This window comes from Achroia grisella, unplaced genomic scaffold (genome assembly GCF_030625045.1).
Source record: "Achroia grisella isolate CSIRO2021 unplaced genomic scaffold, CSIRO_AGI_Agris_v1 utg461, whole genome shotgun sequence".
NCBI lineage: Eukaryota > Metazoa > Arthropoda > Insecta > Lepidoptera > Pyralidae > Achroia > Achroia grisella.
Window position 1 is genome coordinate 194,081 of NW_026712871.1, and position 18,302 is coordinate 212,382.

The 18,302-nt window shown below is 34.0% G+C and overlaps 3 protein-coding genes across 3 annotated transcripts; 1 reads left to right on the forward strand and 2 right to left on the reverse strand.

The window, feature by feature from the left end:
• Positions 1–223: 223 nt before the first annotated feature.
• On the reverse strand, positions 224–13,788 carry LOC131845245 (uncharacterized). Its single transcript, XM_059194284.1, has 11 exons — positions 13,517–13,788; positions 11,456–11,637; positions 10,029–10,167; positions 5,815–5,948; positions 4,546–5,375; positions 3,800–4,261; positions 3,440–3,618; positions 2,990–3,159; positions 2,272–2,419; positions 1,240–1,385; positions 224–568 (listed from the first exon to the last, which is right to left on the reverse strand). The coding sequence occupies exons 1-11, from the start codon at positions 13,614–13,616 to the stop codon at positions 368–370; spliced, it is 2,691 nt and encodes an 896-aa protein (XP_059050267.1). The 5' UTR covers positions 13,617–13,788; the 3' UTR covers positions 224–367.
• On the forward strand, positions 6,627–8,406 carry LOC131845244 (putative aminopeptidase W07G4.4). The gene has a single exon (XM_059194283.1). It carries the CDS (start codon positions 6,684–6,686, stop codon positions 8,223–8,225), a length of 1,542 nt encoding a protein of 513 aa, XP_059050266.1. The 5' UTR covers positions 6,627–6,683; the 3' UTR covers positions 8,226–8,406.
• Positions 13,789–15,331: 1,543 nt separating the features above from the next.
• LOC131845312 (small ribosomal subunit protein mS35) lies at positions 15,332–17,718 on the reverse strand. Its single transcript, XM_059194359.1, has 2 exons — positions 17,399–17,718; positions 15,332–16,170 (listed from the first exon to the last, which is right to left on the reverse strand). The coding sequence occupies exons 1-2, from the start codon at positions 17,621–17,623 to the stop codon at positions 15,364–15,366; spliced, it is 1,032 nt and encodes a 343-aa protein (XP_059050342.1). The 5' UTR covers positions 17,624–17,718; the 3' UTR covers positions 15,332–15,363.
• Positions 17,719–18,302: the final 584 nt, after the last annotated feature.

The window sequence follows — 18,302 nt, forward strand, 5'->3', positions numbered from 1 at the left end:
AAATCAGTCTACGTCCCGACTCCACGTCGACTGTACGCGTTATTAATAAACCATGTAGCACACTATCAACAAACTTAATAATGTCTAATAAATAGTGCAATTATTTTACTGGTATACTCACTACCTACATACTACAATAAATAATATATTATGTAGCACCACCTCATCACAACATATATAAGGGTACAGTGATGAGGATAACCACCGCGCTGCACCCCCAACAAAATGTCAATATTAGTATGGCTGGCGATTATTTTGCCTTATTAGGTGTACGTTATAAATAAAAATGCAATATTTTATTATTAATATTGCATTCAATAACATCAAACTCCATTTCAATATTGTCACTCTTCTTTTATCTGATATCCTATTCTGAATTATCTTCAATTCTCACTTCTTCTCTTGACTCCTCATCTTTCTCTTCTACCCGTTTCTTACTCCTTTCAGCCTCTCCACTTGGCTTCCGAAAGCACTGTATTCCATACACTGTATTTATTTTTATCAAGTCCAATTCTGATAATAGATTTTCGTTCTGCCCGAGCGACTTCATGACCGAACCGTCTGAATCCTAAAAAAATATAGTTATAATACTAAATGAGGTGGATAGAGATATTGTCGATAATAAGATATACTTAAGAAATAAATAAATAGATTTTAAATAACTCTGGACAATTAATACAGCGCCATCTAGTTCCATGGTAAGCAGAGCTTGTATTATAGGTACTAGACAACTGATATAAATACTTAGATACTATTTTTTGTAAATGCATACATAAGTGCCGGCCCCAAATTATAGGATAAAGGCAATGCACTGAATGTTACATAATATACATAGAAAACACCCAGACCGATGGAAACAATCATACTTATGAATACAAATATTTGCATCGTGCGAGGAATCGAACCCGCGACCATCGGAAGTAAAGCGGTGTGCTAAACCACTAGGCTACCGATCCTTTATACATAGATAATTTATAAGGGTTGTGATATTGATAATAGTTTATTCGTCTTTCACATATCTATAATATATCTACTCACAAATAAGGTGACGATTCACTTAATACTAAGCTGGAAGCTGATGAATTTACTGCTTTATTTCTATCTACCTTTAAACCGAAATATACTTACAAAGAAAGATGCTTGTTGGATGAAATAGGTGAGACAGGTTTTACACAGATAAAGAAACAGAATCGAACTGAGCACCTCTACTTATTTTTAGGTTAGTTTAAAACTACTCACCTGCTCTTTGTAAGTGGCGACCGTGGATATGCCAGTTTTGCCAATTTTGCGCCAAAACTGCCAAGCCGGATGCGTCGCACTGGCATAATCGTAGGGTAAAGGAAAAGTGGCGTCCTCTCTTATCTTTTCGAAATGGTGCATTTTATCTTAAAAAAATACATTACGAAAAAACGAAGAAATATTTATTCAGTGCTTATAAATAGATCAAGAATTTTTTTTAAACGAAACCGATAAATTTCAGGATAAGAGGCAATAGTAATATCTTAATCCTCTAGAATGGCAACATATGGAAGTATCACGGATGTCACATGTTGTTCGTGTACATAGGCGACGGTTACCACTTACCGTCAACTTGTTTGCCATTCCGCCACAAGGACATCGTGATGTACTGTCCATGGTACAACATATATAGCACATCAGTTCCAATAAAAGCAGAAAAAGTCACGTATAACAATTAGTTCTAAATACCTAAAAACTGTTCTATAACAAATTACGTACACGAGAGTTACCTCCTACCAACAGGTCATTCTTGTTGCGTTGAATTTTAAAGTAGGGGGTAAAAGTTACTGAAATTGGTGTGACGCAATTTATGGGACAGCTTGTAGTTTATGTGGGAAAGAGAAGGAGGTATTATGTCGTCTCTATCGCAAACTGCTGGCGTCATGCGAGTATTATGCTGAATGGCGAGTGTGAAAACAGTGGTGTGAGTCTGAGAGACGATAATTAGGAAGATAAACAGTATACTCCCCTTAATCGTGATAAGGTAATAAACAGATACGCAGACACTTACGTTACTAATGTGGACTAATGATGTCATTACTAGTAATATATTATGGCAGGTTGACCTCAACGCGGTTCCTCCTGGAAACTATCATGATAAATTCCGGATGAACATGTCATGAGGGCTAATTGACCTGACCTTGTGTTCATCTTATCATCCTCTACTGGTGTCTTGCCAGTGTAAACCGAGCGCAGGCGTGTGCATCATTCCATTATCATCCACTTAAATATATAGATCGTCAAACAACTAACCAGGTCGTACATGCCTCATATGCACTCTGATGTACTTGTCCCGATCGTGCCTGGCCACCTCGAAGTAGAAGCCAAGCATCGCCATCACCATCATGGCGGCGTGCTGTCGGTGCTGACCACCGCGGAACAGTTCCAGGCATCCAAACACCTGAACAAGTGGTAATAAGAATTAGATTGATAATAATCACACAGAGCCATCCAGTCCCAAGCTAACCAGAGCTGTCTTATGGCTAGAAGACAATTTTTGTAAATATAATCAATCAGGAGGAAACAGATTGTTAGTAATGTGTATTAATACTACCATTGCTTCTGGGAGTCCCACTGCTTCTGTTTCCCTGGAAACCACAGTGATAAATTCCTGATTAATTCTGTCACGATATGTCAACTGACCTGACCACATGCTCATCTTATCATCCTCCATTGGCCATCATTCCATTATAATTAATAAAAAATATAAACAATCATACTCATGAATACAAATGTTATACCATGCGAGGAGACGAATCTGCAACCATCCGATGTAAGACGTGCTAAAGTGTTTTATCTTTAGAAAAATTGTTAGAAATAATCCAATTATTGACGGTAAGGTTAAGAAAGGGAGTAAGAGAGTACGAGATGTCTGCAAACAGGGATGAATGGACGAAAACATATTACGCCGACCACAAATAAATGGGATAAGGAAGAATGACCGTAATGAAAAATACTTGTGCAGACTCACTTGCCTGTCCCCCACACGTCCTGTAACGTAATCTGGACTCGTGTCCAGGTGTAGATAATCGGTGTACCTCTCTGCTTCTTCCTCTGTGATCTCGTCAAGTTTCACACACGTTTTCTTTTTTAAAATGCTATTGACTTCTTCAAGACGGCGACGCATGTCTGCTATGTCATCTAAAATGTACACTTACTTTTATTTTTGAAATTTTAGTGTACCTTACAACGATTTATGCTTTGTACTAATTAATTTGTGTAAGTAACTTTGTCTTGCCTACTACTTAGTATTCTGTACTTTTAAACTTTTTTTAGAAAGAACATTTGATGTTTTTATATATATATATACATATTATAATTTAATATTTTGTTCTTTCTTCGACATTATGTAATTTTTGTCTCTAATTACTGTTTATTGCATGAACTTTCATGATGCCTTAAATATATATGTAGTACTCACATGCAGGATCGTCCTTAATAATATATCTGACGATACCATCCGGCCACTTCCTGTCGTCATAAAATTCACGGTTCTTTTTCGAAATACGTACAGTTTTAGGTATAAATTGTGCTCTATTCCTTTCTGTTTTAACTTCAGGTGACTCGACTGCGTGTACATCTATTAGTTTTAGTTGTGGGCTTGAGAAAACATTAAGAAATTATTAATTTAGCAATTTCATCTGGATCTAAAGTAGTTGATCACAAGATATATATGCCATCTTTCAAAATTTAAATTATTTGCTAAAATTATTTTAATAAATCTTTTATTATGATTTTATTCACAATATGGGTTTAATTTGATTGTAAAATAAATACATACTTTTGATCATTATTCTCTCTATATTCTTCTATACGCTTCTGTCTCTTTCGCTTTCTTTCTTTGTGTCTATTGTCTTCTCTGCTATTCTCATGTCTTATTTTCTTCGGTTTACGATTATGTTCAATATATTTGTGTTTTGTTTCGCTCTCTTTTCTTTTACGCTCTTGTATAATATATCTATGGATATTCGAGTCCGTTGGATCATTATCTTTTAAATTCTTTGATTTATCATATTGATAATCTTCTGTGTTACTTTTGTCCTTTTGATGTCTATTCTTTTTACCTTTACGATACTGATTCATTGTATGTTCTTCTTCTTCTAATGACAATGCAGATGAATCTCGTTCTTTTTTAGTAGTCCGTTTGCTTTTGACCCTGTTTAAGTGATGTATGTTAACAAATATGTAAACTTTATAGGAAAGCTCTGCCAAATTAAACCGTAAGTATTGTCTCTCTACTGCTCTACAATAAACAATCTTTAAGATACATACAACGATCTCAATGCATAGTTTATATATTTTTTAGAATTTGAAATTTTTACTCGAATACGCAATATATTGTAATTATAAACCGAATTATATAATTTTTGTATAATTTCGTGTATGTTAGATTATTTTTTATTGTTAATATTTTTTATTTAGTTTTTCATACTATGGGTGAAATTGTGGAATAGATAAACGGTGTTCAATATACAGGATCTTTATTTAACTCAAAGTGATACAGAGTTTGTTTACACTTACATCAACCGTCGGGAGTGCCTCCTATCTTCCAATTGCGCTATTCTTTTGTCATTTTCTTTTATATTTCTTTTCCTTCTTACATTGTCTGTATTTGTTTCATTATTTTCGTTTCCAGAACGGAAGTTGTGGTACGGTTTCTGAAGTCCTCTACTATCATGTTTTGTGGATTGAAAATATATTGGTCTGTGTTGCGTAGAATGTCTGACAGGTCCAGATTTAGTAGATTTGTAAGTTTTGGGGCATCTATTTGGCTCATGCCAGTTACATCTTGCACGTAAATAAGATTCAATCGAATCATATTCTTGACAAAATAACGTTAAATTAGAAACAGCATGTTTGACCATATTTTTAGCGTAATTGGCCACAATTTCAACAATGCCTAAAATGTCTGGATTTGCATTTTCAGAGTCAGTACCCATTCGTAATTTAGAACTGTTTGTAATAGATTTAGAATTATTGCAATATTTATGTTTAGCGTTATCCAAGGCCAGAGACGACATCTTATAGATTTGATCGACGATATTTTGCAATTCTTCTTCTATTCCGAGATCTTTTAATGTTTCATCTACTATAGTAATATTTGATTCATCTGCACTCTTTTCTGTGTCTTTTTTGGAACCATTTACAGTATCTGATGGTGGAGTGATATTTGGATTCACACGTAAACTTCTATTCTCTTCTACAGCTCTCTTCTTACGAGCTACTCCAGGGTAGTTCTGGCATAGTTCTATCTTTTCTTGTCGATCTCTTCGCCGACATTCAGGACCATAGACTATATCAATCTTCCGAATATCTAGACTTGTTAAACTGACTCTATCTTGTTTTACATTGTGGTCCTGAAATATAATCAATTAATTCCGACATGCATTCTGACTGACTCTATTGATAGACAATACTGATAACGAACCAAATTAATCCGAACCATGCCCCCTGCTACGTTAATTTCCATCTTTCCAGGGATGTTTAGCATTACATTCACCACAAATTATATTTTTGATAATGCCTCTGCCAACCCCATCTGGGTTGTTATTTATAGTAAAACTAGCTGTCCCGGCAAACGTTGTTTTGCCTTAAAATAAAAAAAATTTAGGGGTGGACTACCCCTAACATTTAGGGGGATGAAAAATAGATGTTGGCCGATTCTCAGACCTACTCAATACGCTCACAAAATTTCATGAGAATCGGTCAAGCCGTTTCGTAGGAGTATGGGAACGAAAACTGTGACACGAGAATTTTATACATAAAATAGTAAATAATTAATAAAAACAGTTTTACCTTAAACATGATAGTACGATGTCCATTCTTGCTGTATTCACGCTCCCCAAAATGCATTACACTGTTCACATCATAGGGTAGATGTCGCCACTCCAGCGGCAGTTTCATATCTTTCATGAACAATTGTACTGCGGCTAAAAGATATATTATAAACAGGTCAAATATTGGTTATAAATGAAGTTATACATATATACAGGGTGTCTCGCAAGGTGTGGACGAACAAAACGTCGATGATAGGAAAGTTATTAACTTTTATTGGTACCATCAGTTTTATTATCCTAGGTCTTGTTTGAGAAATACGATTTTTTATTTTTATTAATTTTTGTTACTGCTCATGAATTTAACAAAATTTTTACGAATATATTAATGTAATATATTAATTACTAATATGTAATATAAATACTAATAATTTAAAATATTGATTTACAATTGGCGGGCTTAATGCTAGCATTCTCTACTCCTAATCTTAGGGAATGCAGACATACTCGAAGATAAAATATTTTTATTATTTCTGCTTTTTATTGTTCAATATATTTACAAGGCCACTTATTTTCATAAATAAAATTATATTATATAGGCACTTTTATAGTATACTGCACTGGCAATGTCATAATGTAGCCTGGTACACAGTATATTTCCTTAACAACAGTTGAAAACAATGTATAATAACGCATAGAACTCATAAACATTGATAACAAATGAAATATATAAATCTTATGGACAGAATAACAAAAGACAAGGTATCTATCTACATATAAATTATGCTTGATAATAAAGTTGATAACAAGAGCAAACGTGGGCTAATTAAATACAAAATGATAAGCCGCAATTACTATTTCTAGTATGTTATCAAAGTTGAGACAAGCAACATGTCTACTAATGATATAGAATTTAAATTAGGTTTAAACGCGTTTGTGGAAACAAATCTGCAATCTCCTGACTACGATGCTATGATTTTGATATTATACCCTGAAGAATTGAAGGTGCAGTTGCCCAGACATATTGGGGGATTTGTCGAGAAGTGTTTTAAAGTGGACAGACATATCCATAGCACGACAACTGTGTGGAATTGCGAGTATGTATCCGGTGGTCGACTGATCATATCACCAACTGGTCAGATCAGCGCTTACCATGATGTCACCGTTGTCAAGCAGGCCGCAAGAAAAGGCATGTTAAGAGCTTTAGATGCAGGCGCCAGAAACCCATTGTTAGTTGTCCAGAATTTAGTGGAGTACCCTGATGCTCAATTGGTGTGCATTCTTGGAGCATTAGAAGCTTTGTACACTCCGTTGCAAATAAGAGAACGAGAAGGAGGTAGGAATTACATAAAAATTGGCTTTTACGCAGAAGATAAAAACAATGATGGTTTCGATAGGATTGTTAGAAACGCAATCGCTTTGGAAAGAGCTAGGGTCTTCGCTAGAGACATCGGCGGCGCTGATCCTGAGAGGATGACGCCGGAAAACGTAGCGCAGTTCGTTACAAATTCTTTCGCTGGAGACACAAATATTAAAGTAACTGTAATTCGAGATGAAAATATTATTGCTAAGGAATATCCGCTTTTGGCTGCGGTGTCTAGAGCGGCGAATCGTATAGACAGACACAAAGCTAGGATTGTAGAAATCGAATACAAACCATCTGACCCGACCAGAATAACTGAAACTGTCATGCTTGTTGGTAAAGGAGTTACCTACGATACTGGTGGTGCTGATATTAAAATTTCCGGCAAGATGCCTGGAATGTCGAGGGATAAATGTGGTGCTGCAGCTGTAGCTGGGTTTTTGAAGGCTTGCTCGATATTAAAACCACCTCATTTGAAGGTCATTGGAGTATTATGTCTTTGCAGAAATTCAGTAGGCGAAGATTCCTATGTAGCTGACGAATTGTTAGTGTCAAGAAGTAACAAGACTGTTAGAGTGACTAATACAGATGCAGAAGGTCGATTCGCAATGGCAGATTCTGTATTTAAATTATCAGAGGTCGCTGATAAGGAACTTAATCCTCACATTTACACGATTGCAACATTAACCGGTCACGCCAGAGCTTGTTACGGTAAATACACGGCTGTAATGGACAACCATAGTGCAAGAGCTGCGAATCACGCAGGTAGGCTGCAGTTTTCAGGATCAAGAGTTGGTGAAGGGATAGAAGTGTCTGTGATCAGACAGGACGATCTAGCAGTCAACGTTGGGAAATCTAAAGGTGATGATTTGGTTCAAGTTGATATGGAAACTAAATCGCGACATCATCAGCTAGCTGCTGGATTTCTGATTAAGGTTGGAGGACTGGAGAATAAGAATATCAAGTATACGCATATGGATATAGCTGGATCAGCTGGAGAAGCACCTAATGAACCAAGTGCCGTACCCATTCTGTCTTTGTGTCATTTGCACCGAGTACTATTGTTTTAATTTCATATTACTAATTATTCATCATTTTATATTTACTCATAATCTTAATGATTACTAAAGATTTATTACTACCGTAAATTTGACTAGTAGCAGCTCATATAATAATGTATTTGAACGCGAAATATCATTGAAATCTGCATTAACTAACAACTAAACTTCGAACAATTTTTCTTATTTATTATATATAATTAATAATAAAATATTAACAAGAATTTTATTAAGCCAAAATTTTTTATGTCAATAACTCCTGAGCGTCTTGACGAAATTTAATATTATTTACTACAATTATAAATTTCATATTATGATAAAAGTTCCTAAATAACTCTAATTTAGAGAATCATTTATAAACTTATACGTATAATTAGTAAAAATCACGGGATCTTACCATGTTTTATATTTATTTGCTGAGTTCCCGATATTTCGGTAGTGTTTCAACCACCATGATCATTTATAAACTTTTTTTTTTATTTATAAACTTATGTTAAATTATCAAATAGTAAATAATCTTTTGGATTATTATATGATGTGTTATGTGATGTGTTTTTCGTCGTTTTGTATAATTTATTGGTTTCTGAATCAATTATGAAAGAACTATATAACTAAATACCCGCGAGATTTTTTTTTTATTAAAATAAATCTTTAAAAACTAAAAGTAGCCTAAATTACTCTTTTTAACATTAAGTACATACGAGTCCCGTCAATATCTGTCCGACCATTTCAGAGAATTGCAAGAGCAAACAAACAGACAGTTAAACTATTTTTGTATAAATTTTTTTATGTATGGTACATATGATTATTATATTATACGTTGATGTTAGCAGACATAAGATAATATTACATAATGTTAGTGAAACAGACACATCAATTTTATTTTATTTACGTATTTGTATAGATAATATCCTAGATTAGGCTCTGTTTATAATAATACAAATAAAACGTCGCCGTATAGAGCCACAACATACTGCATAATGCATCATTATTAAACAGAGGTCAAACTAACAAAACAATGATAACTCAAAATAGGTATGCATTTATCAGTAAATTATAAATATTTACTTTACCGCTATATTATTTATTACTCATATTTTGTTTTTAACAATAATAAATCGAATATTTACTTGCAATTCGAATTGATATTGTGTAGGTATTTAGATAAAATGATTAACTTCATTCCTGATTCTGGGTGGCAGTGTTCTTCCTAATCTATATCGATCGAGGTACAGTTTGTAGAAAGTGGTCTACTTACCTACCTTACCTTACGTTATTTTAAAGGATTACTTTTTTAAAAGACATAACGGAATGGCGTAGTGGCCTATGCCATTATAAATCCTTAAAAAAAAAGGTATGAGATAGCGGGGCACTAGTGAAGGATGATAAGATGAGCATGAGGTCAGGTGAGCGAATCGTGACAAATTCACCAAGAATTTATAACGATGGTTTCCTAAGGGGAACCGCGTGGGGGTCAACCTAACATGTAACATTGCGATCCCCTTCCGTAATATTATCTTATATTCTAAGTCTTACCTATTTCAGACGCCAAACAACTTGTTTTTGAAAAAAGTTGAGGTATGGCAATGAAATTACAGGGTAAGTTAAACCTAGGTAGTCCTCTGGAACGACAATGAGTACCCTGAGTGTCACATTCTTCTTGTGATGAGACAGAATATGACTATTCAGAAGTGCTTAAATTAAGTTTATTTGAATAAATTATTTTCTATTCTATACTCGTGAAAATCCCCATGATGTAATCTCTAGTGAAAGCCCTTTTACTAACAATCCCTTCTTGCCAATGAAAAAACCTACCTGGCTCTATGTTTTCCAGCAGTACGTCAACATACAGGTCCCTACTGGCTCGGTTGTGCTCGAACGGGAAGCCCAGCGCCCTCATGAGGATCATGTCGATCTGAGGCGAACGCAGGCACTCGTAGCCAAGGATTATTTTCTGTAATAATAAATAACATAATTGTCGGCGATAAAGGAAACCAGGGACTTGTCGTAATATGTATAAATATATTGTCAATTAGTACATAGTATAAAACGAAGTCGCTGTCGCTGTCTATCCCTATGTATGCTAAAATCTTTAAAACAACGCAACGGATTTTGAAGCGGTTTAATAAATAGAGTGATTCAAGAGGAAGGTTTATATATATAGAATTCATGTACACCCGTCTGAAGCCGGGCCGAGTAGCTAGTATGTAATATACAAAGAAACACTACTAACTAGGACCAGGAAGGGAAACCGAGCGGAACAATATAAAGAAGTGACAATTTAGAATAGAATTTGGTATTTGAAATATGATACTTATAAAATAGATTATAGACTAAATGACTGACCTGTATTCCATAATGATAGTAACTCAGAACAATTCGCACAGCGCCACCTAGTCCCAAGCTAAGCGAAGATTGTGTTATGTGTGTACTATTTAAGAAATATATAGGTTATCTAGACCAGTGATTCCCAATTATTTTTACAAAAGGCCTTATTATAGCAAACACACTAATATTATAAATGTGAAAGTTTGTGAGTGTGTGTGAAATTAATGAAGGTAATGTAATAATAATAATCCTGGATGATACACACAGCGCCATCTAGTTCCAAGCTAGACATCGATCTTTTTTATGGATAATATGGAATAATACATCACCAGTAGAGGATGATAAACTGAGCATAAAGTCTGATCCGTTATCCCATCTTATCGTAGTAAACAAGTGATAGAAATATTTATATACATTTATTTGTAAATAGTATTTGCTGCGTACCACTTCAAAAAAGACCTCAAACCTTGCATACCCCTTATTGTAGCAAACACACTAATATTATAAATGCGAAAGTTTGTTAGTGTGTATGTTTGTTTTACTGTTAGCTACTCGTACCCCTGTGGGTACGAGTAGGTACCACTAATTGGGAAACACCGGTCTAGACAACTAATATATATTTTACATATTGTTATTATCCTTACGAATATTCTAAATGTGAAAGTAGGGGTGTTTGTTACGCTTTCACGTAAAAACTACTGAACCGATCATCATGACATTTTTTACACATGTTTTTTGAGGTGTTAGAATGAATATAGGAGACTATTTATAAAAAAAACAAATATTATTTATAAAAAAAAACAAAAAAATTAAACATCAGCATTTTGCTACTTCAGCGCCATCTAGCAGCCAGTAACAAAGTTATAAATCATATTTATTGTTATGCAAGTGAAGCCGCGGGAAACCTCACTTACATGAGGCTCATCCATTGAATGTCCATCAGATTCCAAGACGCACTTCCTAATTCCAGTTGGGTTTTCAAAGACCAGTACATGTTGAGCTCCTTCAGGGGCCACTAGTGCAGGCATGAATTTCAGGCACGTTTTGAATGCAAAGGCTGATAGCGTAGTCATAATCGCCAAGGATTGCTCGTAATCTGCAAGTGTGTCAATTTGTATTAGTGATCACCAAATGGTCGAGGTTCATCAGGTCTTCAGGGTTTCGGAAGATTGCTTGCGAACTCCCGTAACTTTAAAAAAAAGGTTTTTTTTCTCTTCTTTTGGCTCCGGCGGTTTGTGTTGCCATTAGCCATTAAAAAAAAAGTTAAGAGAATGAATAACTTAGTGTTTTTAGCTGGTAAGAGCCTGATAGAATTAAAAAAAAAATTAAAAAAAAATCGAAGTTTGGCCATATTTTTTGGATCCCAAACTTTCTTGGCAAATGCACAATAGTGCCATGTTGTGCATTTGCCAAGAAAGTTTGGGAAACTATAGCATTATATAGAGGACATAATTAAATTAAATTATAAATTTTAACATTAATAATAATTGACATAGACTGTTTTATAATTACTGGAACTGGAAGTCGCACAGTTCTGCCAGTTTTATTTAAGTTTGTATTCAAAAACGATTTGTTTAAAAAAACGGACTAGTGTATAACATTGATATTGTTGTGTATATCCATATACATACATTATTAATTAGCAACATATAATTAATTAGAGATGGCCTCGCTGGTTTAGCGATTTAGCACACCGCTTTACTTCCGATTGTCGCGAGATCGTTCCTCGCACCGTACAGGCGTATTCGTGAGTATGATTGTTAGTATCGGTCTGGGTATTTTTTGTATTTACAAAAAAGAAAATTTTGGTATTTATATAAGTTTTCTAGTAGCCATAATACAAGCTCTGCTTGATGACGTTGTGTGAATTGTCCAGGGTTATTTTATTATTAATTAAGAATTATAAACCGATTTTGTGAACGTTTTTAATATAACAGATATTATTTCGTATGGACAACACTTCATCGAGTTTAATCAGTTATTGTAGACAATGTAGTAGCACATATCGATGATTAAATGCCAAACGGCCACATCAAAATTTTCACTGTGATATGTTTACTTTTTTTTACGAATCTATAAGTGGTATATCTATGTGTTAGCTCTAGAATCATGTGTGTTTTTTATAATATAAAAATTATAACGATTAGATACAATTTTTGGAAATAAATAATGTCAGTTTTTTTTGTGTTGTGGCCCTGGCACTTAATCAGCGATATATTTACGTACATAGGTGGAGTAAGTATTTACTCATTGCTTTCTTGATTTAATTGATTGATTTTAGAAATATGAAAGCGTAGCGGTTTTTGTATTAATTGCCGCATGCATTCTTATGTAAAATGTGAATACTATAACTATCAGATGGCAATTGTGAGTAGCTTTGACGTGGTCTAGTGTTTTGAGTAGTCATGCTCACTAAAATGTCCAGACTTGTGGCGGCGTGGTGGGCCGGGTCATTGGGCTCCCTAAAAAAAATATGGTCGAGCGCAGTGATGGCTGGCTCATCCGTCATACTCGTGAACGGGTGCTGCTTGTAGGGACTGGTCTGCTCTAATCACTATGACTGATTTCCTCTTATTAATTGTTTAACCAGTTGGTTATGTATTCTATATTTTTTCTTTTTGAGTATTTAATTGAATTAGTGCTAATTGGTGGTTTGTATTCACACACTTAAACTTAAAAATGTAAAGTAATAATAAAATTATTTAAAAGAGCAACACGCAAGTTTCTTGCTCGTTCTTCTTGTGATGAGAAAGCTTTCCGAACGAGCGGTAGATTAAAAAAAATGTAATGACTATTCAAAAGTGCTTCAATGTAAGTTTATTTGAATAAATGATTTTCTATTCTATTCTATTCTAAGGCAGATAAAAATTGCCACGGTTATGGACGGTAGACATAGTACCTTTTATCACAAAAAAATATTTAGGAAGGGGTTGAAAGTTACGGGTAAGTGTTAGTAAGAAATATAATAAACTTACCAAAATGCTTCGGGTTTATATAAAATGGTATCGTACCATTAGGCCAGAACACAAATGTTTTCGTCGATATTTCTAGAATGAAAATCATTGTTATTTTCATGATTTGAAATTCTAAACCATTCAATGAAATGAACCATGTTAGGTCGACTTCCACGCGGTCGCCCTGGAAACCATGTGACTAATTGCTAGTGAATTTGTCACGACGGGCTAACTGACCCGACCTCATGTTCATCTTGCCATTATTCACTGGTGGTGGTGGTATCCAGTGGTGGTATATGAATAAATCAAAAAAATACTAGAATAATTTTAAAATAATAATTCAGTTATAAAAAGCTGCTATGTCAGGGAGTAAATACTAGTCTAGTATAGTGAGTGGTACTATAGACGGCCCCGGCCTTTAGCGTATTAGCACATGGCCTTACTTCCAATGGTCGCTGGTTTGATTCCTCGCACGGTAAACATATTTATGAGTATTATTTACAAAAAACTATATAAACGTAGGTATTTACAAATAAATGTAGATGTTAATAACTCTTTAGTTTATATAAGGAAAATATATTTTTTTAAATTCTACATTCCTTGTCATCGTTAGAACAATAGAAAATAAAGGACTGTAAATTTAGACTTCATCGTGAAATATAATTGTGAATATAACAAATTTTACTTTCCTCTTTTATTGATGCCCTATCTACGAACCTAATTATAATTAAATACCTATTATTATATATATATATTGGGTCTGCTGTACTGCTCAATAGTAGGTATATAAATATTTCTACCACTTGTTTACTACGGTAAGATGGGATAACGGATCAGACTTTATGCTCAGTTTATCATCCTCTACTGGTGATACATTAGTTCATATTATCCATAAAGAAGATCGATGTCTAGATTGGAACTAGATGGCGCTGTGTGTATCGTCCAGGATTATTATTATAACATTACCTTCATTAATTTCACCCCCTTCTAATTGATCTAACATACTGCAAACTGAAGATATATAATATAAAAACACAATAAAAAGGTACCACTTTCGCCACATAGCTACACTAAAATAAGTAAAATTAATTTTATTTATGATTTTATTACACAAACTGTATTAGTTTTATTCAAGTGAATATAAACATTGCTTTATTGGTTCTCGGAAAATTTGATAAGCTTTATTTTTTACAATGTTTGTTATAAAGTTGCAATTTTCGTCTGTTTGTTTCTACAGTTACTTTTAAATTACGCAACGCATTTTGATTTTTTTTCCTATAGCCTATTTATTTACATTCTGTACTTATGAGCATGAACCACTATGGCCATGCACGTTTTGTTATTCAAGTAATTGTTTAGTGTGTTAGAGGATTTGCTCAATAAATATGATTTAACAAATGTTTTGAATTTATTTAAAGCTACTTCTAGTATATTCTTTGGTATCTTATTATAAATTTTATACCAACTACCATATAAAAAACCCTTTTTCTAAAAGATAGTTATTAACAGCAAGTCTTGTTGACTTAATTTAAATAAAAAATAAAGATTAATAAATCTAGTATTTAACGACAATCTGGCTGTTGTCTTTAAATCTATACCAGACGGTTACATACCGTTGAAAAAAAAAATTAAGTGACTACAAGGGTCTTTTACTTTTTTTTTTCGTAATTGTAATGACACGTGGTAACCGTCGGGTATAGACGTATGTAATGTAATGGACTGCTATTTTCGGCATTTAGCCTCCTATCCTAAAAGTTTATGAGTTTTTAGGATACTTATAGTCTGTACTGAATATAATAATTGACGAGGGTGCAGCAGGAAAATTAAAAACATTAATTATATACTAAATCTATATTAATTACAAATTTCTATTCTACAATTTTTTTTTGTGGCAACCCTAATAACTTCCTAACAGCTTCGCCGTACTTCTCCACGGTTTCCGCACTTTCACCATCATTCATGTAACTGGATACTGCTACTTTATATTCCTCCCCATTTGGTATTTGTGTTACGTCAAAATTTGTTAACTCATCCTCTGCCAAATCTGTACTCTGGTTCTGCGTCTTTAAGTACCATTTCACTAGATTCCTTTTCGAGGGATTCTTATCCCAGTTATAATATTCCATGTCTTCTTCCATCTTCTCTCGTTCCCACTCCTCAAGGTTCCAAGACTCATGATAGCATGCTGTCAGCAAATAATTTACGTAATCCTGGTTTTGCTTCCTGACTGGACAGCGGTCTGCTGTAATCGTTACCAAATCTGTAGCTTCGTCATAACGATTACCAACTAACCTTATGAATTTGTCACGAGAATGCTTGTCGAGGTTTAAAGTTGATAGCTTAACCCTCAAAGTCACTATACGAGCTAACGGATTACGAATCGATGGACTAGCATGACAGTAATCAGATGTTATAACTTCTACAGGATAGTGGCGTTCTATTGCCTCTTCAGAGTTTAGGAGTTTTGGCCATTCTGTGCAGTATTGCTTAATAGATTCGCATTGGGCTTTAACAACAGGGGGTGTGAGATGCAGGAAGTTGGGAACCTTCATGAGTTCAGCATTGGCTTTCTTGCCAGGTGGTGCTTGGCCTTTAGGTACATACCCTTGGCGTAATGGTAAAGGAACAGATGATGGGTGAAAAGTTTTTGGTCCTGGCCAGACATTACCCCAATTCTGGAATTGTAATGAAACATTATTATTTAGTTGCACTAATAGGGGTAATAAGGATATTTTGTATTTGTTTAAATACATTGTAATTTACTAACATAGTATGGATGGACATACTAATTAAATGACCAAATAAAATAAGTATACTAATTGTTACGGAAGGACTGTATTAAGGCTGGTTAAAAATGAGACACGTTCCTAGGTGAGGTAAAATAGGTGTAATCAGCGCTCTAGCAAAAATATAAAAGACATTTTGGCATAAGAAAACAAACGGTATATAAAAACAGAATGTCAAAATATAAAATTCAAATATATATAAATATAATGAAAAAAAAAAATTGTAAAACATCTATGTTAATGAAATAAATTATTATTATTATTATTATATAAAAAACATAAAAACTATTGAAAGGTTGCCATCGGCAACACTAATATGTTATTATACTGTAAAAAGTCATCTGCTAAAGTATTTAACATGTTAATCACTATGTCAGTTATATATGTCTGACACTTTACAGCTTCCCCAAACGATAGGGTGCGAGTGCAGATGGCACTCCAAACCCGCGGATGGACTTATGGAGCGGCTGAAGGCCTTGTCCCACCTGACTGATACGATTTTAGTCTGAGGGTTTAGTCTCAGCACAGGCCGTCGTAATATCGATCCCCGTTTGTATAGGACAGGGGATCGGTCGGAGGGGACCATGGCCCATGTGAAATTTATTCTGATATTATCATGGCTGTTAGCTGGTATTAATGTGTTAAGTAAGCTGCTTTAGTTGTAGGTAGGCAGGTAGATATGGCATTGAAATTAGAGTATAATAATAATAGTCTGGACAATTCACACATAATCATCTCGTCCCAAGTTAAGCAGAGCTTGTGTTATGGGTACTAGACAACTGAAATAGATGTAGGTTGAGGCACCCATGCAGACAACCTTATTGTTAATAGTATTTTTGTCTAAGTAACTGATACAATTGAATTCTAGTTGAGTGACATGCATATAGAGTAATACCTGAGAAAAATAATTCAACATAAAAGCAAAATAATATTTTTAAATTAAGTATTTTAATTAACTGTTTTGCACAAACGGTAAGTTGTACACAGTTAGGGATAAGATAGCGCTATGTGAATTGTCCTGGGTTACTATTTAGTAATATATTTTGGACACAAAACCTTATGTAAAAAAGAACATTCAGCTGGGTAGCTGTATGCAGATTTCTGAAAATATACTTACTTGATCTGTGGCCATTCTGTCAGCCCTATCTGGCTGTATATCAGCTCTTTTATTTACTCTTCTCTGTAGCCTCTGCCTTTTCTTTAAAATATCTAAGACACGGAATTCTTCATCCTCTTCAATTTTATTTACTGCAACATCTGTGCCGGTCGAGTTGCATCGCCATATTGTATTCAAGGCAATGTTAAAGCCTCCAGGCTTGTAATATTTTATTAAAATACTCATTTTTTATTATAATAAAGTTATTTATTTACAAATTCATAAAACTCATATTTAGTATTTTAGGTTATTTAGTTAAGACAGAGAAAGTAAATAATGATAGTCTGTGGTCTTGACAGTGTTGCAAGATAAACGTCTTGCTGATTCCCAGTTTTTCTCAAAATCTTCTTCATCAGACTTTAGTCTGTGAAATAGTTACCATTTCCGACAAAAAATACTAATATTTTTTTTTTTATCATTATATATTAATTCATATTTATATATTATAGATCACGAGTTCTACTTTTACTACTTTTTTCAAAAGATTATTATTCTAATTACCTTTCAGTACACAGACAATATTCTGTTGTATTCTTGTTTCTTAGATCACAAAATGTGCTTCTGTTAACTATCAATGATATATTTGTTCACATCATTGTCTCAAAACTCTCCAAGATTAGAGGGAAAACCTTCAATCCAGCAGCACTATTTGTGAGATCTATCGTAAATTTTGGGTAACATGTAATCTTATTCACAGAGCAATTAATCACTACGCCTTGTGGTCTTGAGTATCGTCAAAAAACTAATGAAATGAAATTGTTATAAGAAGTGCATTAATTAATATAACTCCAAAAATGTACTCCTTAAATATATGTCACATAATATTGGTACATTATTTATTAACATGTTGACACAGTGTTGCAGA